Source organism: Salvelinus namaycush, chromosome 34 (assembly GCF_016432855.1).
Source record: "Salvelinus namaycush isolate Seneca chromosome 34, SaNama_1.0, whole genome shotgun sequence".
Lineage (NCBI taxonomy): Eukaryota > Metazoa > Chordata > Actinopteri > Salmoniformes > Salmonidae > Salvelinus > Salvelinus namaycush.
Window position 1 is genome coordinate 41,289,343 of NC_052340.1, and position 24,564 is coordinate 41,313,906.

Here is a 24,564-nt window from a genome sequence, read left to right on the forward strand (position 1 = left end):
GTGTGTTACCTGAGCAGTGTCTACGGGATTAGGGGTAAAGGAGGTGTGTGTGAGGGACTGGGTTGGCCCCAGCAAGTTTCGGACTCCGTCAAAGTCGTGTTTGTACTCCTTGATGGGTTCGATCCTCATCCTGTCCTTGGGTAGCAGAGCCTCGTAGCACGGGGCATAGCCTGGGGGGGGAAGGAACTTAAAGTCTCCATGGCGACCACCCAACAGTAAACGAGCTCTGAGGAGACAGGAAATAAAATGGGGTCATGTTAAGGGCCAGGAAAAACAGTGGGGTTATTTTAAGAGCAAGAGAAAGGAAAAACCGTGGGGTCATTTTAAAGGCCAGGAAAAACCGTGGGGTAATTTATAGGGCCAGGGGTTTTGCATGAACATGAGACCTGACCAGACTCTTTCTGTAAGCCTCAGGATCAGAAGGGCATTGAGCTCTGGTGCTGCAGAGTCTTTGGTCCCTGACCATTTCCCCTTTACTCTCATCATTCAATCAGCCATTAACTGTCTGTCTGTCTGTCTGTCTGTCTGTCTGTCTGTCTGTCTGTCTGTCTGTCTGTCTGTCTGTCTGTTTGTCTGTCTGTCTGTCTGTCTGTCTGGCTGGCTGGCTGGCTGGCTGGCTGGCTGGCTGGCTGGCTGGCTGGCTGGCTGGCTGGCTGGTCAAAATTACATTACACCTCATCCAGAGCTATTTACCAAGAGCATATTCACCTAAGGTAGGTAATATATCAATCAATTAATCAATCAATCAAACAACGTGTTTTTGTACAACACAAGTCTAGCCCCCATGTTGTCCTCCATCTTACTTGACTCCAGCAGAGAAGCTGATGACGGGGAAGAACAGTCCATCTACGTTGAAGTTCTCGAACATGCCCTGGACCGGGTGGCCGTTGACCCGGAACGAGATACTGGGCACGCTCAGATCCAGACAGCACGACACAACATCATCAGCTGCTAGGGCATGCTGATTGGGCGATGCCACCTGGCGGGGGACGTGACCTGAAATGGGAGAGGGCAGGAGTCAGGGGGCAACTGGAAAACTAGTCTGGTTCCATACTGTATGTGCTGTGGTCTGGTTCCATACTGTACGTGCTGTGGTCTGGTTCCATACTGGATGTACTGTGGTCTGGTTCCATACTGTATTAGCTGTGGTCTGGTTCCATACTGTATGTGCTGTGGTCTGGTTCCATACTTTATGTGCTGTGGTCTGGTTCCGTACTGTATGTGCTGTGGTCTGGTTCCGTACTGTATGTGATGTGGTCTGGTTCCGTACTGTATGTGCTGTGGTCTGGTTCCGTACTGTATGTGATGTGGTCTGGTTCCATACTGTATGTGCTGTGGTCTGGTTCCATACTGTATGTGCTGTGGTCTGGTTCCATACTGTATGTGCTGTAGTCTGGTTCCATACTGTATGTGCTGTGGTCTGGTTCCATACTGTATGTGTTGTGGTCTGGTTCCACACTGTTATGTGTGTAGTCTGTTCCATACTGTAGTGCTGTGGTCTGTTTCCATACTGTATGTGCTATGGTCTGGTTCCATACTGTATGTGCTGTGGTCTGGTTCCATACTGTAAGTGCTGTGTCTGGTTTCATACTGTATGTGCTGTGGTCTGGTTCCATACTGTATGTGCTGTGGTCTGGTTCCATACTGTATGTGCTGTAGTCTGGTTCCATACTGTATGTGCTGTGGTCTGGTTCCATACTGTATGTGTTGTGGTCTGGTTCCACACTGTATGTGCTGTAGTCTGGTTCCATACTGTATGTGCTGTGGTCTGGTTCCATACTGTATGTGCTATGGTCTGGTTCCATACTGTATGTGCTGTGGTCTGGTTCCATACTGTATGTGCTGTGGTCTGGTTCCATACTGTAAGTGCTGTGGTCTGGTTTCATACTGTATGTGCTGTGGTCTGGTTCCATACTGTATGTGCTGTGGTCTGGTTCCATACTGTATGTGCTGTGGTCTGGTTCCATACTGTAAGTGCTGTGGTCTGGTTCCATACTGTATGTGTTGTGGTCTGGTTCCACACTGTATGTGCTGTAGTCTGGTTCCATACTGTATGTGCTGTGGTCTGGTTCCATACTGTATGTGTTGTGGTTTGCTTCCATACTGTATGTGCTGTGGTCTGGTTCCATACTGTATGTGCTGTGGTCTGGTTCCATACTGTATGTGATGTGGTCTGGTTCCATACTGTAAGTGCTGTGGTCTGGTTCCATACTGTATGTGCTGTGGTCTGGTTCCATACTGTAAGTGCTGTGGTCTGGTTTCATACTGTATGTGCTGTGGTCTGGTTCCATACTGTATGTGCTGTGGTCTGGTTCCATACTGTATGTGCTGTGGTCTGGTTCCATACTGTATTGCTGTGTCTGGTTCCATACTGTATGTGCTGTGGTCTGGTTCCATACTGTATGTGCTGTGGTCTGGTTCCATACTGTAAGTGCTGTGGTCTGGTTCCATACTGTATGTGCTGTGGTCTGGTTCCATACTGTATGTGCTGTGGCCTGGTTCCATACTGTATGTGCTGTGGTCTGGTTCCTGTGGTCTGGTTCCATACTGAGTGGTGGTCTGGTTCCGTACTGTATGTGCTGTGGTCTGGTTCCATACTGTATGTGCTGTGGTCTGGTTCCATACTGTATGTGCTGTGGTCTGGTTCCATACTGTAGTGCTGTGGTCTGGTTCCATACGTATGTGCTGTGGTCTGGTTCCATACTATGTGCTGTGGTCTGGTTCCATACTGTATGTGCTGTGGTCTGGTTCCATACTGTATGTGCTGTGGTCTGGTTCCATACTGTATGTGCTGTGGTCTGGTTCCATACTGTAAGTGCTGTGGTCTGGTTCCATACTGTATGTGCTGTGGTCTGGTTCCATACTGTATGTGCTGTGGTCTGGTTCCATACTGTATGTGCTGTGGTCTGGTTCCATACTGTATGTGCTGTGGTCTGGTTCCATACTGTAAGTGCTGTGGTCTGGTTCCATACTGTATGTGCTGTAGTCAACTCTTCTATCTTCGTCAAGCCATACATGTTAGCCATGAAAATGCTAATAACACCTTTCAATATGTGTTGCAAGTGACTGAACGGAAGACTAGCCTGGTCTTACGTTGTATGTGCAGTAGACTAGATAGCGTTTACAATATGAACCTGAGGCAAAATGTTGACATGATAACAAATAGGAAGGTAAAAGCCTACCCGACCACAGGTTCAGTCCGTCGAAGCCGTATGAGTAGAGGTCATCCCCCACCCCGTTGCCCCCCCAGCCCTCTCCGCCCCCAGGATAAGGGGAATACCCCTCTGTCAGGGCCCAGCCCACACGCAGGTGAGAGGGTGTGGCTGTCACGAAAGGCTCAACGTAGTCTACCATCATCTCAAAGTACCACTTCTTATACTGAGTAGAGCCTTCGCAGGTTCCCAGGAAGATGTTGGGCCTCACACTGCAGATAGAAACACATATTCTGCAACTCTTAGAGCACAACGGGATAGAACAGAATATTGTACGTATATATATATACAGTGTGTTCCAAAAGTATTGGGACACTGACACTTTTTGTTGTTGTTTTGGCTTTTGTACCAAAGTAATTTGAATTTGAAATGAAAAAGTGCAGACTGTCAGCTTCAATTTGAGGGTATTTTCATCCATATCGGGTGAACCGTTTAGAAATGACAGCACTTTTTGTACATAGTCCCTCCCCCCCGATTTAGGGGTCCAAAAGTATTGTTGACTCCAATGCTTCCCATAGTTTTGTCAAGCTGGCCGGATGTCCTTTTGGGTGGTGGACCGTTCTTGATACACAAAAGGGAATCAGCAAAACATGATGAATTCCTGCTCTCGCCATGCCATAGACCGACCTTCCCTGTGGAACGCTTTCGACTCCTTGTAGAGTCCATGCCATAGACCGACCTTCCCTGTGGAACTCTTTCGACTCCTTGTAGAGTCCATGCCATAGACCGACCTTCCCTGTGGAACGCTTTCGACTCCTTGTAGAGTCCATGCCATAGACCGACCTTCCCTGTGGAACGCTTTCGACTCCTTGTGAGTCCATGCCATAGACCGACCTTCTGTGGAACGCTTTCGACTCCTTGTAGAGTCCATGCCATAGACCGACCTTCCCTGTGGAACGCTTTCGACTCCTTGTAGAGTCCATGCCATAGACCGACCTTCCCTGTGGAACTCTTTCGACTCCTTGTAGAGTCCATGCCATAGACCACCTTCCCTGTGGAACTCTTTCGACTCCTTGTAAGTCCATGCCATAGACCGCCTTCCCTGTGGAACCTTTTCGACTCCTTGTAGAGTCCATGCCATGACAAATTGAGGCTGTTCTGAGGGCAAAGGGGGGGGGGGGGGGGGGGGGTGCAACTCAATATTAGAAGGTGCTCCTAATGTCAGAACAGCCTCAATTCGTCGGGTCATGGACTCTACAACGAGTCGAAAGCGTTCCACAGGGATCCTGGCCCATGTTGACTCCACAGGGATCCTGGCCCATGTTGACTCCACAGGGATCCTGGCCCATGTTGACTCCACAGGGATCCTGGCCCATGTTGACTACACAGGGATCCTGGCCCATGTTGACTCCACAGGGATCCTGGCCCATGTTGACTCCACAGGGATCCTGGCCCATGTTGACTCCACAGGGATCCTGGCCCATGTTGACTCCACAGGGATCCTGGCCCATGTTGACTCCACAGGGATCCTGGCCCATGTTGACTCCACAGGGATCCTGGCCCATGTTGACTCCACAGGGATCCTGGCCCATGTTGACTCCACAGGGATCCTGGCCCATGTTGACTCCACAGGGATCCTGGCCCATGTTGACTCCACAGGGATCCTGGCCCATGTTGACTCCACAGGGATCCTGGCCCATGTTGACTCCACAGGGATCCTGGCCCATGTTGACTACACAGGGATCCTGGCCCATGTTGACTCCACAGGGATCCTGGCCCATGTTGACTACACAGGGATCCTGGCCCATGTTGACTCCACAGGGATCCTGGCCCATGTTGACTCCACAGGGATCCTGGCCCATGTTGACTCCACAGGGATCCTGGCCCATGTTGACTCCACAGGGATCCTGGCCCATGTTGACTCCACAGGGATCCTGGCCCATGTTGACTCCACAGGGATCCTGGCCCATGTTGACTCCACAGGGATCCTGGCCCATGTTGACTCCACAGGGATCCTGGCCCATGTTGACTACACAGGGATCCTGGCCCATGTTGACTCCACAGGGATCCTGGCCCATGTTGACTACACAGGGATCCTGGCCCATGTTGACTCCACAGGGATGCTGGCCCATGTTGACTCCACAGGGATCCTGGCCCATGTTGACTCCACAGGGATCCTGGCCCATGTTGACTCCACAGGGATCCTGGCCCATGTTGACTCCAGTGCTTTCCAACATGTGTCAAGTTGGCTGGATGTCCTTTGGGTGGTGGACCATTCTTGATACACACAGAAAACTGTTTAGTGTGAAAAACCCAGTAGCGTTGCAGTTCTTGAAACACTCAAACCTGTGTGCCTGGAACCTACTACCATACCCCGTTCAAAGGCACTTCAATATTTTGTCTTGCCCATTCACACTCTGAATGGCAAACAGACACAATCCATGTCTCAATTGTCTCGAGGCTTAAAAATCCTTCTTTAACCCGTCTCCTCCCCTTCATCTACACTGATTGAAGTGGATTTAACAAGTGACATCAATAAGGGATCATATATTTCACCTGAATTCAGCTGGTCAGTCTGTCATGGAAAGAGCAGGTGTTCCTAATGTTTTGTCCACTCAGTGTGTATATATGCAGTGCATTCAGACCCTTGACTTTTTCCACATTTTGTTACGTTACACACTTATTCTAAAATAGATTATTATTATTTTTTTATTCTCATCAATCTACTCACAATACCCCATAATGACAAAGCAAAACCATTTTTTTTTTTAATTTTTGCAAATTTATTAAAAATACAAAACTTAAATATTACATTCACAAAAGTATTCAGACCCTTTAATCAGTACTTTGTTGAAGCACCTTTGGCAGTGATTACAATCTCGAGTCTTCTTGGATATGATGCTACAAGCTTGGCACACCTGTATTTGGGCAGTTTCTCCCATTCTTCTCTGCAGATCCTCTCAAGCTCTGTCAGGTTGGATGGGGAGCGTTGCTGCACAGCTATTTTCAGGTCTCTCCAGAGATGTTCGATCGGGTTCAAATCTTGGCTCTGGCTGGGCCATTCGAGGCCATTCAGAGACGTGTCCCAAAGCCACTCCTGCACTGTTAAAGTCCAGACATTCATTGACTTGTCCCGAAGTCACTCATGTACTGTCTTGGCAGTGTGCTTAGGGTCGTTGTCCTGTTGGATGGTGAACCTTTCCCCCAGTCTGAGGTCCTTCACGCTCTGGAGCAGATTGTCATTAAGGATCTCTCTGTACTTTGCTCCGTTTATCTTTCCCTCAATCCTGATTAGTCTCTCAATCCCTGCTTCTGAAAAACATCCCCACAGCATGATGCTGCCTCCACCATGCTTCACTGTAAGGATGGTGCCAGGTTTTCTCCAGATGTGACGTGATGTTCCTCCAGAGTTCATTCTTGGTTTCATCTGACCAGAGAATCTTGTTTCGCATGGTTTGAGAGTCTTAAGGTGCCTTTTGGCAAACTCCAAGCGGGCTGTCATGTGCCTTTTACTGAGGAGTGGCTTCCGTCTGGCCACTCTACCATAAAGGCCTGATTGGTGGAGTGCTGCAGAGATTGTTGTCCTTCTGGAAGGTTCTCCCATCTCCACAGAGGAACTCTGGAGCTCTGTCAGAGTGACCATTGGGTTCTTGGTCACCTCCCTGACCAAGGCCCTTCTCCCCAAATGCTCAGTTTGGCCGGGGCTGGATCAGATGACCTGGTCTCCACAATCACCTGACCTCAGCCCAATTGAGAATGTTTGGGATGAGTTGGGCCGCAGAGTGAAGGAAAAGCAGCTAACAATTGCTCAGCACATGTAGGAACACCTTCAAGACTGTTGGAAAAGCATTCCAGGTGAAGCTGGTTGAGAGAATGCCAAGAGTGTGCAAAGCTGTCATCAAGGCAAAGGGGTGGCTACTCTGAAGAATCTCAAATAGAAACTATAAAAGTTGTCCTACTCTTCTCAACAACATTGATGCCCTGAATTTAGCAGGCGCTGTCGACACATCAGTTCATAAAAGTAGTGATGGGCTGCACACGGTCAGTGTGAACCAGAGTGACTTGACACAACGCTGACCAAAGAAGATGCAGCACCAAACAAAACAGAGTTAAATGGTTCCAGTCTGCCGTGAAGCATTCATCCATGTATATGGGTAACCAGACCAGACACGTCGCGTGCGCGAGCGTCGCAAAATAAATGTAGAAATCCATGTTATTCAATTATTGCACCCACACTGCTCGCGCGCGCCAACGAGCGTCTGCGTTGCCAAGGGCTAATATAGAAGTCATTCCTATTTCTGATGCAGATCGCGCCGCAAGTCCTGCCTCTCCCATCTCCTCATTGGTTTATAGAAGCAGGTACCCACGTGCCATCTCCTCATTGGTTATACCCACGTGGGTGATTGAAAGATTGAAAGATGAAATGTTTTGCCGGTTGTCGTGGTAATACTATGAAAGTGTAGATGCCAATCACCATATACATTCAAAGATGAAAAAGCCTGGAAGGAGGAGAGATGACTAGAAACGATTCGGTTGGCCGTTTTATGTGTGGATTAATTGTCAGAGTAGAGGTCCTTGTGCATTTCAGGTAAAATAACAACTCAATGTTTATATCCCAGGACAAATTAGCTAGCAACAGCAAGCTAGCTAAATAGGACAATTTAGATAGCAAGCTAACTAGCTAAATTACCATACATGTTTAATGTTTTTCGACCCCAAATTAATGTCATTGGTTCAGAGTTTGTTTTGATATTTTAACCTGCGTGTCGTGATCGCGTTTGGTGTAGGGGGACAAAATAAATGTATGCACGATAGCGCACGGTGGCGCACGGGCACAGCCGGTAAGGGTTTGTCATTATAGGGTATTGAGTGTAGATGGGTGAGAGAAAAAATTGAATATAATAAATGTTGAATCCAGACTGTAACACAACAAAATGTGAAATAAGTCAAGGGGTATGAATGATATGTTAACAGTATATATTCTATATTATGAATGATATGTTAACAGTATATATTCTATATTATGAATGATATGTTAACAGTATATATTATATATTATTAATGATATGTTAACAGTATATATGGTATATATTACATTATATATTACCTGGTTACGTAGTTGACGATGTTAGTCTGCAATAGGAGATCGCGACCTGGAAATAGATTCTCTGTGATGAGGTTCTGATTGGACCTTACAGCGACACCGTTACACACACAAAGAGACCGGAGGACGTCCAACACCTAGGAGAGACAGAGACAGAGACAGAGACAGAGACAGAGACAGCGACAGAGATAGAGACAGAGACAGAGACAGAGAGACAGAGAGACAGAGAAATGTGAGGAGTGTGGGTTTCAAACTTGGAAGTAACTCAGCTGTTCCCGATTCACTCCCTACTCCTTCCCCTTTGACCCCTTGGCCTCTTGACCGTTTTATATTTGCAGATATTTAAGGTGGCAGCTTTATGACGGAAGTTCCACCACTACACTGTTAACACCTAACCAGACCCTACAGATGTGCAAACATTGAAACATCGCCAGACATCACTGACCTTGTGGTTTCTGCCATGTTTGTCCAGCAAAGAGATGATGGATTTGATGTGGTTCTCCTGAATGATGTTCAGAACCTCTGGACTCTCAATCAGGACACAGTGCAGCACCTCCAAGATACCTGGAGAGAGGGAGGAGAGGGAGGAGAGGGAGGAGAGAGGGAGGAGAGAGGGAGGAGAGGGAGAGAGGGAGGAGAGAGGGAGGAGAGAGGGAGAGAGGGAGGAGAGAGGGAGAAGAGGGAGGAGAGAGGGAGGAGAGGGAGGAGAGAGGGAGGAGAGAGGGAGAGAGGGAGAAGAGGGAGGAGAGGGAGGAGAGAGGGAGGAGAGAGGGAGGAGAGGGAGAGAGGGAGGAGAGAGGGAGGAGAGAGGGAGGAGAGAGGGAGAGAGGGAGAAGAGGGAGGAGATAGGGAGAGAGGGAGAAGAGGGAGGAGAGGGAGAGAGGGAGGAGAGGGAGAAGAGGGAGGACAGGGAGAGAGGGAGGAGAGGGAGAGAGGGAAAAGAGGGAGGAGAGGGAGAGAGGGAGAGAGGGAGAAGAGGGAGGAGAGGGAGGAGAGGAAGGAGAGGGAGGAGGAGAGGGAGGAGAGGGAGAGAGGAAGGAGAGGGAGGAGAGGGAGAGAGGGAGGAGAGGAAGGAGAGGCAGGAGAGGATAGAGAGGGAGGAGAGGGAGGAGAGAGAGGGAGGAGAGGGAGAGAGGGAGGAGAGGGAGAGAGCGAGGGAGAGAGGGAGAAATGCGTGATATGAAATGGGTAGTGGGATGAATTTTTCCTAATCAGTAACTACATTGCCTAAACCAGGAAAAACTCCTGCCCCTAGCCATGGTGAGTGGCATTGAGCAGAACTCTAGGTACCTGAAGATGCCTCCAGCCGGTCCAGTTTGCTGACCAGCCAGTCCAGGTTATCACAGAACAGCGCGCAGTTAGAGCGGTTCCCCCTGATCAGAGAGGCTGGGAGAGAGAACAGGGAAGAGGTGGAGGGAGAGAGAGATATGTTGAATCATCGACATCAACAGTATTCAGCCTCCACCTCTTCATTCATTTTTTTACTGGTGTTTATTAAAAAAAAAGTATGAGTGATTCAATGTTTGTGCTTTTGTATATATAGTGTTTTTTGCTCGACAATACATTACTTCAAACGTGTTCCAATCTGATCTATTCTAAGCTATGCACTGATAAACAGTGGGATAAAGCAGAAGACACATTTTTTGGTGGACTGTATAATATAACTCTTTGTCATACCCAGCAGCTCATAGAGCAAGTTGACAATCTCCTTCCAGGACTCAGCGGCCTCCTCTCCAGCGAACTCAGAGAAGTGAGCAGCAGTGTTATAAACGTTCAGACGGTCGATACACTCTAGCACGATGGTGATCATACCCTGATGGAGAGGTCAACACACATAGGGTTAGATCCTATACCCACGTGGTCATAGGGTTAGATCCTGTACCCACGTGGTCATAGGGTTAGATCCTGTACCCACGTGGTCATAGGGTTAGATCCTGTACCCACGTGGTCATAGGGTTAGATCCTGTACCCACGTGGTCATATGGTTAGATCCTGTACCCACGTGGTCATAGGGTGAGATCCTGTACCCACGTGGTCATAGGGTTAGATACTGTACCCACGTGGTCATAGGGTTAGATACTGTACCCACGTGGTCATAGGGTGAGATACTGTACCCACGTGGTCATAGGGTTAGATACTGTACCCACGTGGTCATAGGGTTAGATCCTGTACCCACGTGGTCATAGGGTTAGATCATATACCCACGTGGTCATAGGGTTAGATCCTGTACCCACGTGGTCATAGGGTTAGATACTGTACCCACGTGGTCATAGGGTGAGATCCTGTACCTACGTGGTCATAGGGTTAGATACTGTACCCACGTGGTCATAGGGTTAGATCCTGTACCCACGTGGTCATATGGTTAGATACTGTACCCACGTGGTCATAGGGTTAGATCCTGTACCCATGTGGTCATAGGGTTAGATCCTGTACCTACGTGGTCATAGGGTTAGATACTGTACCCACGTGGTCATAGGGTTAGATCCTGTACCTACGTGGTCATAGGATTAGATCCTGTACCCACGTGGTCATAGGGTGAGATACTGTACCTACGTGGTCATAGGGTTAGATCCTGTACCCACGTGGTCATAGGATTAGATCCTGTACCTACGTGGTCATAGGATTAGATCCTGTACCCACGTGGTCATAGGGTTAGATCCTGTACCCACGTGGTCATAGGGTTAGATACTGTACCCACGTGGTCATAGGGTTAGATCCTGTACCCACGTGGTCATAGGGTGAGATCCTGTACCCACGTGGTCATAGGGTTAGATCCTGTACCCACGTGGTCATAGGGTTAGATCCTGTACCTACGTGGTCATAGGGTTAGATACTGTACCCACGTGGTCATAGGGTTAGATCCTGTACCCACGTGGTCATATGGTTAGATCCTGTACCCACGTGGTCATAGGGTTAGATCCTGTACCTACGTGGTCATAGGGTTAGATCCTGTACCCACGTGGTCATATGGTTAGATCCTGTACCCACGTGGTCATAGGGTGAGATCCTGTACCCACGTGGTCATAGGATTAGATCCTGTACCCACGTGGTCATAGGGTGAGATCCTGTACCCACGTGGTCATAGGGTGAGATCCTGTACCCACGTGGTCATAGGGTTAGATCCTGTACCCACGTGGTCATAGGGTGAGATCCTGTACCCACGTGGTCATAGGGTTAGATCCTGTACCCACGTGGTCATATGGTTAGATCCTGTACCCACGTGGTCATATGGTTAGATCCTGTACCCACGTGGTCATAGGGTTAGTTCATATAGCCACGTGGTCATATGGTTAGTTCAGTGGTTTCAAGGACTTTGGTCCACAACCCCGTTTATATATATAAACACACCGTAGTACATGGTGAATCTACTCTTCAGGAGTTGAATGGACAGTGCTTCAGTTGAAGCCAAACATCTCAAGAACATTTAAGTAGGCACTCTACGGACTTTAAATCTGAGAAGGTTATTGATATTGACCTCCTCTTGGAAGAGGTTCTGTCGGTTTCTGAGGGAGCGCAGCTTTGTCTGTTTCTCCTCGTGTTCCAGCTCGTCTTCGGGGGGACGGAAGTAGAAGATGAGGTCCTGGAGGGAGAGGACGACCCCGTCCAGGGGTAGAGACAAGGGGGCAGGGGACTTATTCTTCCCCTGCAGGGAGTCCAGACCCCTGGGACAGAACACACACACACATAAAGTCAAAAGTACATCCAACAATTATCCCTGCAGGGTACAAAAATATCATGAGGAGAATCGAGATATCTGCACACTGTTTGTCGGCCTGACAAAGACCTTCCAATGGAAACGTCCAAAAACTACACAAGAGCATACAACTGTGTGTGCGTTAGTGTGTGAGTGAGTGAGTGAGTGAGTGAGTGAGTGAGTGAGTGAGTGAGTGAGTGAGTGAGTGAGTGAGTGAGTGAGTGAGTGAGTGAGTGAGTGAGTGAGTGAGTGAGTGAGTGAGTGAGTGAGTGAGTGTGTGTGTGTGTGTGTGTGTGTGTGTGTGTGTGTGTGCGCGTGCATGTGAATGTGTGTGTATGTGTGTGCGCGTGTGAGTGTGTGTGTGTGTGTGTGTGTATATGCGTGTGTGAGTGTGTGTGTGTGAATGTGTGTGTGATGGTCGTACTTGATGAACTGCCTGAAGAGTCCTGTGGTGCTAAAGATCATCCTAGCCGCCTGAGACTCCTCTGTCTGGGACCGGGCCACAGACAGGGCATCGTCCATGTGACCCTCCTGGTGCAGAATGGCCTGGGGACAAGAGAAAGGGGGACAGCATTGAGAACAACACACCAGTTTTCTATCAAGTAGTGTACACACACCCAGCATCGGCTGGTGAGTAAGCCCGGAAGCCTGGTTTAGTATCACAGAGACAACTAATTAGTGCAACAAAGTATTTTTATTTATCCTTTATTTCACTAGGCAAGTCAGTCAAGAACAAATTCTTATTTACAGTGACGGGCTACACTGGCCAAACCCAGACGAAGCTGGTTCAATTGGGCGTCGCCCTGTAGGACTCCCAATCACGGCCAGATGTGATGCAACCTGGATTTGAACCAGGGACTGCAGTGACGCCTCTTGCACTGAGATGCAATAACTTAGACCACTACGCCACTCAGGAGCAGCGGTCCTTAGTGTTCCAGAGAACAGTGGTCCCTAGTGGTCCAGAGAACAGCGGTCCCGAGTGGTCCAGAGAGCAGCGGTCCCTAGTGATCCAGAGACCGGCGGTCCCTAGTGGTCCAGAGAGCAGCGGTCCCTAGTGGTCCAGAGAACAGCGGTCCCTAGTGGTTCAGAGAACAGCGGTCCCGAGTGGTCCAGAGAGCAGCAGTCCCTAGTGGTCCAGAGAGCAGTGGTCCCTAGTGTTCCAGAGAGCAGTGGTCCCTAGTGGTCCAGAGAGCAGCGGTCCCTAGTGGTCCAGAGAGCAGCGGTCCCTAGTGGTCCAGAGAACAGCGGTCCCGAGTGGTCCAGAGAGCAGCAGTCCCTAGTGGTCCAGAGAGCAGTGGTCCCTAGTGTTCCAGAGAGCAGTGGTCCCTAGTGGTCCGGAGAACAGCGGTCCCTAGTGGTCCCTAGTGGTCCAGAGAGCAGCGGTCCCTAGTGATCCGGAGAGCAGAGGTCCCTAGTGGTCCCTAGTGGTCCAGAGAGCAGCGGTCCCTAGTGGTCCAGAGAGCAGCGGTCCCTAGTGGTCCAGAGAGCAGAGGTCCCTAGTGGTCCCTAGTGGTCCAGAGAGCAGTGGTCCCTAGTGTTCCAGAGAGCAGCGGTCCCTAGTGGTCCAGAGAGCAGCGGTCCCTAGTGGTCCAGAGAACAGCGATCCCTAGTGGTCCAGAGAACAGCGATCCCTAGTGGTCCAGAGAACAGCGATCCTTAGTGAGAACAGAGAACAGCTGTCCCTAGTGGTCCAGAGAACAGCGATCCCTAGTGGTCCAGAGAACAGCTGTCCCTAGTGGTCCAGAGAACAGCGATCCCTAGTGGTCCAGAGAGCAGCGGTCCCTAGTGGTGCAGAGAGCAGCTGTCCCTAGTGGTACAGAGAGCAGCTGTCCCTAGTGGTCCAGAGAGCAGCTTTCCCTAGTGGTCCAGAGAGCAGCTGTCCCTAGTGGTCCAGAGAGCAGCTGTCCCTAGTGGTCCAGCTCCCGGGTGGCGCAGTGGTCTAGGGCACTGCATCGCAGTGCTAGCTGCGCCACCAGAGTCTCTGGGTTCGCGCCCAGGCTCTGTCGCAGCCGGCCGCAACCGGGAGGTCCGTGGGGCGACGCACAATTGGCATAGCGTCGTCCGGGTTAGGGAGGGTTTGGCCGGTAGGGATATCCTTGTCTCAGTATGTAAAAAATGTAATAAAATGTATGTAATAAAATGTATGCACTCTACTGTAAGTCGCTCTGGATAAGAGCGTCTGCTAAATGACTAAAATGTAAAAAAAATGGTCCAGAGAGCAGCTGTCCCTAGTGGTCCAGAGAGCAGCGGTCTCTAGTGGTCCAGAGAGCAGCGGTCCCTAGTGGTCCAGAGAACAGTAATCCCTAGTGGTCCAGAGAGCAGCGGTCCCTAGTGGTCCAGAGAACAGCGATCCCTAGTGGTCCAGAGAACAGCGATCCCTAGTGGTCCAGAAAGCAGCGGTCCCTAGTGGTCCAGAGAGCAGCTGTCCCTAGTGGTCCAGAGAGCCGCGGTCCCTAGTGGTCCAGAGAGCAGCTGTCCCTAGTGGTCCAGAGAGCAGCGGTCCCTAGTGGTCCAGAGAGCAGCTGTCCCTAGTGGTCCAAAGAGCAGCGGTCCCTAGTGGTCCAGAGAGCAGAGGTCCCTAGTGGTCCCTAGTGGTCCAGAGAGCAGTGGTCCCTAGTGTTCCAGAGAGCAGCGGTCCCTAGTGGTCCAGAGAGCAGCGGTCCCTAGTGGTCCAGAGAGCAGGGGTCCCTAGTGGTCCCTAGCGGTCCAGAGAGCAGCGGTCCCTAGTGGTCCAAAGAGCAGCGGTCCCTAGTGGTCCAGAGAGCAGAGGTCCCTAGTGGTCCCTAGTGGTCCAGAGAGCAGTGGTCCCTAGTGTTCCAGAGAGCAGCGGTCCCTAGTGGTCCAGAGAGCAGCGGTCCCTAGTGGTCCAGAGAGCAGGGGTCCCTAGTGGTCCCTAGCGGTCCAGAGAGCAGTGGTCCCTAGTGGTCCAGAGAACAGCGATCCCTAGTGGTCCAGAGAACAGCGATCCCTAGTGGTCCAGAGAACAGCAATCCTTAGTGAGAACAGAGAACAGCTGTCCCTAGTGGTCCAGAGAACAGCGATCCCTAGTGGTCCAGAGAACAGCTGTCCCTAGTGGTCCAGAGAACAGCGATCCCTAGTGGTCCAGAGAGCAGCTGTCCCTAGTGGTCCAGAGAGCAGCTGTCCCTAGTGGTCCAGAGAGCAGCAGTTCCTAGTGGTCCAGAGAGCAGCGGTCCCTAGTGGTCCAGAGAACAGCGATCCCTAGTGGTCGAAAGAGCAGCGGTCCCTAGTGGTCCAGAGAAAAGCGATCCCTAGTGGTCCAGAGAACAGCGATCCCTAGTGGTCCAGAGAACAGCGGCCCCTAATTGTCAAGAGAACATCGATCCCTAGTGGTCCAGAGAGCAGCGGTCCCTAGTGGTCCAGAGAGCAGCTGTCCCTAGTGGTCCAGAGAGCAGCGGTCCCTAGTGGTCCAGAGAACAGCGATCCCTAGTGGTCCAGAGAGCAGCGGTCCCTAGTGGTCCAGAGAACAGCGATCCCTAGTGGTCAAGAGAGCAGCGATCCCTAGTGGTCCAGAGAGCAGCGGTCCCTAGTGGTCCAGAGAAAAGCGATCCCTAGTGGTCCAGAGAACAGCGATCCCTAGTGGTCCAGAGAACAGCGGCCCCTAATTGTCAAGAGAACATCGATCCCTAGTGGTCCAGAGAGCAGCGGTCCCTAGTGGTCCAGAGAGCAGCTGTCCCTAGTGGTCCAGAGAGCAGGGGTCCCTAGTGGTCCAGAGAACAGCGATCCCTAGTGGTCCAGAGAGCAGCGGTCCCTAGTGGTCCAGAGAACAGCGATCCCTAGTGGTCCAGAGAGCAGCGATCCCTAGTGGTCCAGAGAGCAGCGGTTCCTAGTGGTCCAGAGAGAAGCTGTCCCTAGTGGTCCAGAGACCCGCGGTCCCTAGTGGTCCAGAGAGCAGCTGTCCCTAGTGGTCCAGAGAGCAGCGGTCCCTAGTGGTCCAGAGAGCAGCTGTCCCTAGTGGTCCAGAGAGCAGCTGTCCCTAGTGGTCCAGAGAGCAGCTGTCCCTAGTGGTCCAGAGAGCAGCGGTCCCTAGTGGTCCAGAGAGCAGCGTTCCCTAGTGGTCCAGAGAACAGCGGTCCCTAGTGGTCCAGAGAGCAGCGGTCCCTAGTGGTCCAGAGAACAGCGATCCCTAGTGGTCCAGAGAACAGCGATCCCTAGTGGTCCAGAGAACAGCTGTCCCTAGTGGTCCAGAGAGCAGCTGTCCCTAGTGGTCCAGAGAGCAGCGGTCCCTAGTGGTCCAGAGAGCAGCGATCCCTAGTGGTCCAGAGAACAGCGATCCCTAGTGGTCCAGAGAACAGCGGCCCCTAATGGTCAAGAGAACAGCGATCCCTAGTGGTCCAGAGAGCAGCGGTCCCTAGTGGTCCAGAGAGCAGCTGTCCCTAGTGGTTCAGAGAGCAGCTGTCCCTAGTGGTCCAGAGAACAGCTGTCCCTAGTGGTCCAGAGAGCAGCTGTCCCTAGTGGTCCAGAGAGCAGCTGTCCCTAGTGGTCCAGAGAGCAGCGGTCCCTAGTGGTCCAGAGAGCAGCGGTCCCTAGTGGTCCAGAGAACAGCGATCCCTAGTGGTCCAGAGAGCAGCGGTCCCTAGTGGTCCAGAGAACAGCGATCCCTAGTGGTCCAGAGAACAGCGATCCCTAGTGGTCCAGAGAACAGCGATCCCTAGTGGTGCAGAGAACAGCGGCCCCTAGTGGTCCAGAGAGCAGCTGTCCCTAGTGGTCCAGAGAGCAGCGGTCCCTAGTGGTCCAGAGAGCAGCGGTCCCTAGTGGTCCAGAGAGCAGCGATCCCTAGTGGTCCAGAGAGCAGCGGTCCCTAGTGGTCCAGAGAACAGCGATCCCTAGTGGTCCAGAGAACAGCGGCCCCTAATGGTCCAGAGAACAGCGATCCCTAGTGGTCCAGAGAGCAGCGGTCCCTAGTGGTCCAGAGAACAGCGGTCCCTAGTGGTCCAGAGAACAGCAGTCCCTAGTGATCCAGAGAACAGCTGTCCCTAGTGGTCCCTAGTGGTCCAGAGAGCAGCGGTCCCTAGTGGTCCCTATTGGTCCAGAGAGCAGTGGTCCCTAGTGGTCCAGAGAGCAGCAGTCCCTAGTGTTCCAGAGAACAGCGATCCCTAGTGGTCCCTAGTGGTCCAGAGAACAGCGATCCCTAGTGGTCCAGAGAGCAGCGGTCCCTAGTGGTCCAGAGAGCAGCTGTCCCTAGTGGTCCAGAGAACAGCTGTCCCTAGTGGTCCCTAGTGGTCCAGAGAGCAGCGGTCCCTAGTGGTCCCTAGTGGTCCAGAGAGCAGTGGTCCCTAGTGGTCCAGAGAGCAGCAGTCCCTAGTGTTCCAGAGAACAGCGATCCCTAGTGGTCCCTAGTGGTCCAGAGAACAGCTGTCCCTAGCGGTCCCTAGTGGTCCAGAGAACAGCAGTCCCTAGTGGTCCAGAGAACAGCGATCCCTAGTGGTCCAGAGAACAGCGATCCCTAGTGGTGCAGAGAACAGCGGCCCCTAGTGGTCCAGAGAGCAGCGGTCCCTAGTGGTCCAGAGAGCAGCGGTCCCTAGTGGTCCAGAGAACAGCGATCCCTAGTGGTCCAGAGAGCAGCGGTCCCTAGTGGTCCAGAGAACAGCGATCCCTAGTGGTCCAGAGAACAGCGGCCCCTAATGGTCCAGAGAACAGCGATCCCTAGTGGTCCAGAGAGCAGCGGTCCCTAGTGGTCCAGAGAACAGCGGTCCCTAGTGGTCCAGAGAACAGCAGTCCCTAGTGATCCAGAGAACAGCTGTCCCTAGTGGTCCCTAGTGGTCCAGAGAGCAGCGGTCCCTAGTGGTCCCTATTGGTCCAGAGAGCAGTGGTCCCTAGTGGTCCAGAGAGCAGCAGTCCCTAGTGTTCCAGAGAACAGCGATCCCTAGTGGTCCCTAGTGGTCCAGAGAACAGCGATCCCTAGTGGTCCAGAGAGCAGCGGTCCCTAGTGGTCCAGAGAGCAGCTGTCCCTAGTGGTCCAGAGAACAGCTGTCCCTAGTGGTCCCTAGTGGTCCAGAGAGCAGCGGTCCCTAGTGGTCCCTAGTGGTCCAGAGAGCAGTGGTCCCTAGTGGTCCAGAGAGCAGCAGTCCCTAGTGTTCCAGAGAACAGCGATCCCTAGTGGTCCCTAGTGGTCCAGAGAACAGCTGTCCCTAGCGGTCCCTAGTGGTCCAGAGAACAGCTGTCCCTAGTGGTCCAGAGAACAGCTGTCCCTAGCGGTCCCTAGTGGTCCAGAGAACAGCAGTCCCTAGTGGTCCAGAGAACAGCTTTCCCTAGCGGTCCCTAGTGTTCCAGATAGCAGCGGTCCCTAGTGTTCCAGAGAACAGCTGTCCCTAGTGGTCCAGAGAACAGCGGTCCCTAGTGGTCCAGAGAACAGCAGTCCCTAGTGGTCCAGAGAGCAGCAGTCCCTAGTGGTCCAGAGAACAGCGGTCCCTAGTGGTCCAGAGAACAGCAGTCCCTAGTGGTCCAGAGAGCAGCAGTCCCTAGTGGTCCAGAGAACAGCAGTCCCTTAGTGGTCCAGAGAACAGCAGTCCCTAGTGGTCCAGAGAGCAGCAGTCCCTAGTGGTCCAGAGAACAGCAGTCCCTAGTGGTCCAGAGAGCAGCGGTCCCTAGTGGTCCAGAGAGCAGCGGTCCAGAGAGCAGCAGTCCCTAGTGGTCCAGAGAACAGCGGTCCAGAGAGCAGCAGTCCCTAGTGGTCCAGAGAACAGCTGTCCAGAGAGCAGCAGTCCCTAGTGGTCCAGAGAGCAGCTGTCTGCAGGAGCATTCAATGGTAACTGCACCAGACCGTACCGTTCTCTTCATGGGCCCCAGGGTTAGGGTTATGTATTTATATATGTCCATGTTGAATGAACCTAAGCCCCTGCCTTATTTTTCACTAGGGGTATGTTTTTGTCTGTTAAAGGGATAGTTTAAGATTTTGTAAATTGAGCCATTTTCCAGAGTCAGGTGAACTCATAGATACGCGGGTCAGCAGGTAGCCTGGTGGTTAGAGCGTTGGACTAGTACCCAAAAGGTTGCTGGATCGAATCCCCGAGCTGACAAGGTAAACATCTGTTGTTCTACCCCTGAACAAGGCAGTTAAGCCACTGTTCCTAGGCTGTCATTGGAAATAAGAATTTGTTCTTAACTGACTTGCCTAGTTAAATACTTTTTAAACTTTTTTTACCCAGAGTCAGATGAACACATAGATACCATTTTTGTTTCTGCATGCATTTTGAAAGAAGTTGAAGGTAGTTTCTGTAGACATTGCTAACTAGAGCTAGCACAATGACTGGAAGTCTATGGAATCAACTAGCTGATTGCGCTATCGCTAGCTAATCCCATAGACTTCTAGTCTTTGCTCTAATGCTAGCTAGCAATGGCTCCGGAAATTACCTTCAACTTCCTTCAAACTGCACGATGAGACATAAACATGGTATCCATGACTTCATCTGACTCTGGGTTAGTAGGACTTACTTGACAAAATCTCAAACTATATCTTTAAATAAACCTTAAACCCAGACCCTACCTTCCTCTTCATGGTCCCCAGGCGAGCAGCCTTAGCGTCCAGGGAGGCGTAGGTAAGCCACAGGCTGGTGGACACGTGCTGGACAAAACACATGGACTCTCCATACTTGATCTCTGGGATGCCCATTCCCTCCACGTCTCGCTTACGGACCTGTTCCACCTTCTCCTACTCAAGGGAACCAGTTTGAGGGGCAATATAGGAGAGAAGGAAGATAAGAAGAAGAAGGGAACATGAGAGAGAGAGCATCGTAGGCTACGACTAGGTCCCTGAGTTCTGATCTGTCACCTGGCCAATGAAGACCCAGAGTTTTTCCTGATCAGATCAAGTGGTCTAGGGAAACTCCCTAGTTATGACCATGAGTTCTGAGTTTACAGTAACAAACCACACTAGAACAACACTAGAACAACTGAGCAACGACCAGAACACTGACCTTTGACACGCGGAAGCTAAAGGCAGACAGTTTGGTGTTGGCCCTCTCAGGGTCGAGGACCATTAGGCCCTTCTCCTCGTCCAGACAGAGGTAGCGGCCCGTGGTGATGTGGCGCACACGGAACGACTGGCCACACTTCATGTGGCTGCCGCTCCAGCTACCGGGGCAGACAAGGGACACACTTAGCCTCAACATGTTTACTGCTACATGGATTCATGCTTTATTTTGGAGCAAATTGAAGAACACTGACACTTGTTTACAGCTTTTAGCATTTAGCATTTTTTATTAGCATTTTGCATTGAGACTCTGCATACAGTACCTTTCAAAACGCGCAGGAAGGCACAACACGTCTATGGATGGTTAATCAATTAACGGGATACTTCGGGATTTTCGCAATGAAGTCATTTATTTACTTCCCCAGAGTCAGATGAACTCGTGGATACCATTGTTATGTCTCTAAGTCCAGTATGAAGGAAGTTAGAGGTAGTTTTCTATAGCCAATGCTAACTAGAGTTAGCGCAATGACTAGCATGCTAGCAGTTACCATTGACTTCCAGTCATTGTGCTAATGGTAGTTAGCAATTGGCTTATTAACACTCGTTAGCAACTTTCTTCAAACTGCGCGACAGAGGCATGACTCCGGGGAAGAAGATAAAGGGCTTTATTGCCCAAAATCCAGAAGAATCCCTTTAAGTAGTGAATTGGAGTCTTTATGAAAACTACACAGTTGTGTTTTTATGTCATGGGGAACAGACAGAAGAGCCAGTAACCTGATTCTCAGAGGCTCCAGTCTCCATAACGAACGGGCCTGGCTACACACGGCTCCTCCTTCATAGTGGGCGGTGCTACAGAGAGGAGGAGGAGGAGGGAGGAGCAAAAGTAGGAGGAAGAGGAGGAGGGAGGATCAGGTTGGAGGGGGGAGGATGAGGAGGTAGAGAAGGAGGAGGAGGAAGAGATAGAGAAGGAGGAGGAAGGGGAAGAGAAGGAGGAGGAGGTAGAGATAGAGGAGGAGGTGGAAGAAGAGGTAGAGAAGGAGGAGGAGGAAGAGGAGTGGCAAATACAAAAAGTAATAACAGCAGGAACACATGACAGGTGTGTATCTTTGCTGATGTTCGAGGGATTTGGTAACAGGAGGACACGGACATGGTAACAGGAGGACAGGAGGACAGGTGGACATGGTAACAGGAGGACAGGGGGACATGGTAACAGGAGGACAGGGGACAAGGGGACATGGTAACAGGAGGACAAGGGGACATGGTAACAGGAGGACATGGGGACATGGTAACAGGAGGACAGGTGGACATGGTTACAGGGGGACATGGTAACAGGAAGACAGGGGGACATGGTAACATGAGGACAGGGGGACATGGTAACAGGAGGACAAGGGGACATGGTAACAGGAGGACAGGTGGACATGGTAACAGGAGGACAGGGGGACATGGTAACAGGGGGACATGGTAACAGGAGGACAGGGGGACATGGTAACAGGAGGACAGGGGGACATGGTAACAGGAGGACAAGGGGACATGGTAACAGGGGGACATGGTAACAGGGGGACAGGGGGACATGGTAACAGGGGGACAGGGGGACATGGTAACAGGAGGACACTGGGACATGGTACCAGGAGGACAGGGGGACATGGTAACAGGGGGACAGGGGGACATGGTAACAGGAGGACACTGGGACATGGTACCAGGAGGACAAGGGGACATGGTAACAGGGGGACAGGGGGACATGGTAACAGGAGGACACTGGGACATGGTACCAGGAGGACAAGGGGACAGGGGGACATGGTAAAAGGAGGACAGGGGAACAGGGGGACATGGTAAGAGGAGGACAAGTGGATATGGTAACAGGAGGACAAGGTGACAGGGGGACATGGTAACAGGAGGACAGGGGGACATGGTAACAGGAGGACAGGGGGACATGTAACAGGAGGACAGGGGGACATGGTAACAGGAGGAGAAGGGGGCAGGGGGACATGGTAACAGGAGGGCAGGGGGACATGGTAACAGGAGGTAAAGGGGACATGGTAACAGTAGGACAAGGGGACAGGGGGACATGGTAACAGGAGGACAGGGGGACATGGTAACAGGAGGACAAGGGGACAGGGGGACATGTAACAGGAGGACAGGGGGACATGGTAACAGGAGGAGAAGGGGGCAGGGGGACATGGTAACAGGAGGACAGGGGGGCAGGGGGACATGGTAACAGGAGGTAAAGGGGACATGGTAACAGTAGGACAAGGGGACAGGGGGACATGGTAACAGGAGGACATGGTAACAGGAGGACAAGGGGACAGGGGGACATGGTAACAGGAGGACAGGGGGACATAGTAACAGGAGGACAGGGGGGCATTGGATAACATTAAGACAGAGGGACATGGTAACAGGAGGAAAGGGGGACATGGTAACATTAAGACAGAGGGACATGGTAACAGGAGGAAAGGGGAACATGGTAACAGGAGGACAGAACGACATGGCAACAGGAGGACAGAAGGACATGGTAACAGGAGGCCATAGAGACAGGAGGACAGAGGGACAGGGTAAAAGGAGGACAGGGTTGCAGGACAACAGGACAAGAGTACAGGAGGACAGGATAAGAGGATGACAGAGGGATATGGTAAAAGGAGGACAGGGGGGAATTGGTAACAGGAGGACAGGGTAACAGGTGGACAGGGTAACATGAGGACAGAGGGACAGCATAGCAGGAGGGCAGGGTAACAGGAGGACAGAGGGACATGATAACAGGAGAACACTGTAACAGGAGGACAGGGTAACAGGAGGACAGGGTAACATGAGGACAGAAGGACATGGTAACAGATTTGACAGGGTAACAGGATAACAGGGAGCATGATAACAGGAGGACAGGGGGACATGGTAACAGGAGGACAGGGAGACAAGGTAACAGGGGGACAGGAAGACAGAGGGGCATGGTAAAGGAGGACAGGGTTGCAGGAGGACAGAGGGATATGGTAACAGGAGGATAGGGGGAAATGGTATCAGGAGGACAGGTGGACATGGTAACAGGATGACAGGGTACAGGATGACATGGTAACAGGAGGACAGAAGGACAGGGTAACAAGAGGACAGGATAACAAGAGGACAGGATAACAGGAGGACAGGATAACAGGAGGACAGTTGTAACAGGAGGACTGAAAGACAGAAGGACAGGGTAACAGGAGGACAGGGTAACAGGAGAACAGATGGACAGGATAACAGGAGGACAGAAGGACAGGGTAACAGGAGGACAGAAGGACAGGGTAACAAGAGGACAGAAGGACAGGGTAACAGGAGGACAGGAGGACAGGGTAACAGGAGGACAGAAGGACAGGGTAACAGGAGGACAGGAGGACAGGGTAACAGGAGGACAGAAGGACAGGGTAACAGGAGGACAGGGTAACGGGAGGACAGAAGGACAGGGTAACAAGAGGACAGGTAACAGGAGGACAGGTAACAGGAGGACAGGGTAACAGGAGGACAGAAGGACAGGGTAACAAGAGGACAGGTAACAGGAGGACAGGTAACAGGAGGACAGGGTAACAGGAGGACAGAAGGACAAGATAACAGGAGGACAGAGGGACAGGATAACAGGAGGACATGATAAGAGGAGGACAGCTGTTCTGTTCACCTGCGTTTGTCGTCCCCGTCGTCAGGCATAGAGATGGCCAGACACTCATCCATGTGACCGTGGAACAGTCTGAGGACTTGACCACCGGCCAGGAAGCCTGCAGGGAACAACAACACACAGTCTGAGGACTTGACCACCGGCCAGGAAGCCTGCAGAGAACAACAACACACAGTCTGAGGACTTGACCACCGGCCAGGAAGCCTGTAGGGAACAACAACATACAGTCTGAGGACTTGACCACCGGCCAGGAAGCCTGCAAGGAACAACAACACACAGTCTGAGGACTTGACCACCGGCCAGGAAGCCTGCAGGGAACAACAACACACAGTCTGAGGACTTGACCACCGGCCAGGAAGCCTGTAGGGAACAACAACACACAGTCTGAGGACTTGACCACCGGCCAGGAAGCCTGTAGGGAACAACAACACACAGTCTGAGGACTTGACCACCGGCCAGGAAGCCTGCAGGGAACAACAACACACAGTCTGAGGACTTGACCATCGGCCAGGAAGCCTGTAGGGAACAACAACACACAGTCTGAGGACTTGACCACCGGCCAGGAAGCCTGTAAAGAACAACAACACACAGTCTGAGGACTTGACCACCGGCCAGGAAGCCTGCAGGGAACAACAACATACAGTCTGAGGACTTGACCACCGGCCAGGAAGCCTGCAGGGAACAACAACACACAGTCTGAGGACTTGACCACCGGCCAGGAAGCCTGCAGGGAACAACAACACACAGTCTGAGGACTTGACCACCGGCCAGGAAGCCTGCAGGGAACAACAACATACAGTCTGAGGACTTGACCACCGGCCAGGAAGCCTGCAGGGAACAACAACACACAGTCTGAGGACTTGACCACCGGCCAGGAAGCCTGTAGGGAACAACAACACACAGTCTGAGGACTTGACCACCGGCCAGGAAGCTTGTAGGGAACAACAACGCACAGTCTGAGGACTTGACCACCGGCCAGGAAGCCTGCAGGGAACAACAACACACAGTCTGAGGACTTGACCACCGGCCAGGAAGCCTGCAGGGAACAACAAC

General features: G+C 51.7%; 1 protein-coding gene across 1 annotated transcript in view; it reads right to left on the bottom strand.

Moving 5' to 3' along the window:
* The window catches only part of ryr1b (ryanodine receptor 1b (skeletal)), a 261,073-nt gene that overhangs the window by 197,645 nt on the left and 38,864 nt on the right, over nucleotides 1-24,564 (bottom strand). The window contains exons 9-21 of the mRNA XM_038973731.1: nucleotides 23,515-23,611; nucleotides 20,655-20,729; nucleotides 19,885-20,041; nucleotides 19,455-19,619; nucleotides 12,375-12,496; nucleotides 11,732-11,918; nucleotides 9,934-10,069; nucleotides 9,547-9,642; nucleotides 8,702-8,820; nucleotides 8,260-8,393; nucleotides 3,183-3,424; nucleotides 804-996; nucleotides 10-226 (exon numbers count right to left, since the gene is read on the bottom strand). Coding sequence (XP_038829659.1) covers nucleotides 10-226; nucleotides 804-996; nucleotides 3,183-3,424; nucleotides 8,260-8,393; nucleotides 8,702-8,820; nucleotides 9,547-9,642; nucleotides 9,934-10,069; nucleotides 11,732-11,918; nucleotides 12,375-12,496; nucleotides 19,455-19,619; nucleotides 19,885-20,041; nucleotides 20,655-20,729; nucleotides 23,515-23,611 — 1,940 coding nt within the window. The remainder of the gene's footprint in view (nucleotides 1-9; nucleotides 227-803; nucleotides 997-3,182; nucleotides 3,425-8,259; nucleotides 8,394-8,701; nucleotides 8,821-9,546; nucleotides 9,643-9,933; nucleotides 10,070-11,731; nucleotides 11,919-12,374; nucleotides 12,497-19,454; nucleotides 19,620-19,884; nucleotides 20,042-20,654; nucleotides 20,730-23,514; nucleotides 23,612-24,564) is intronic.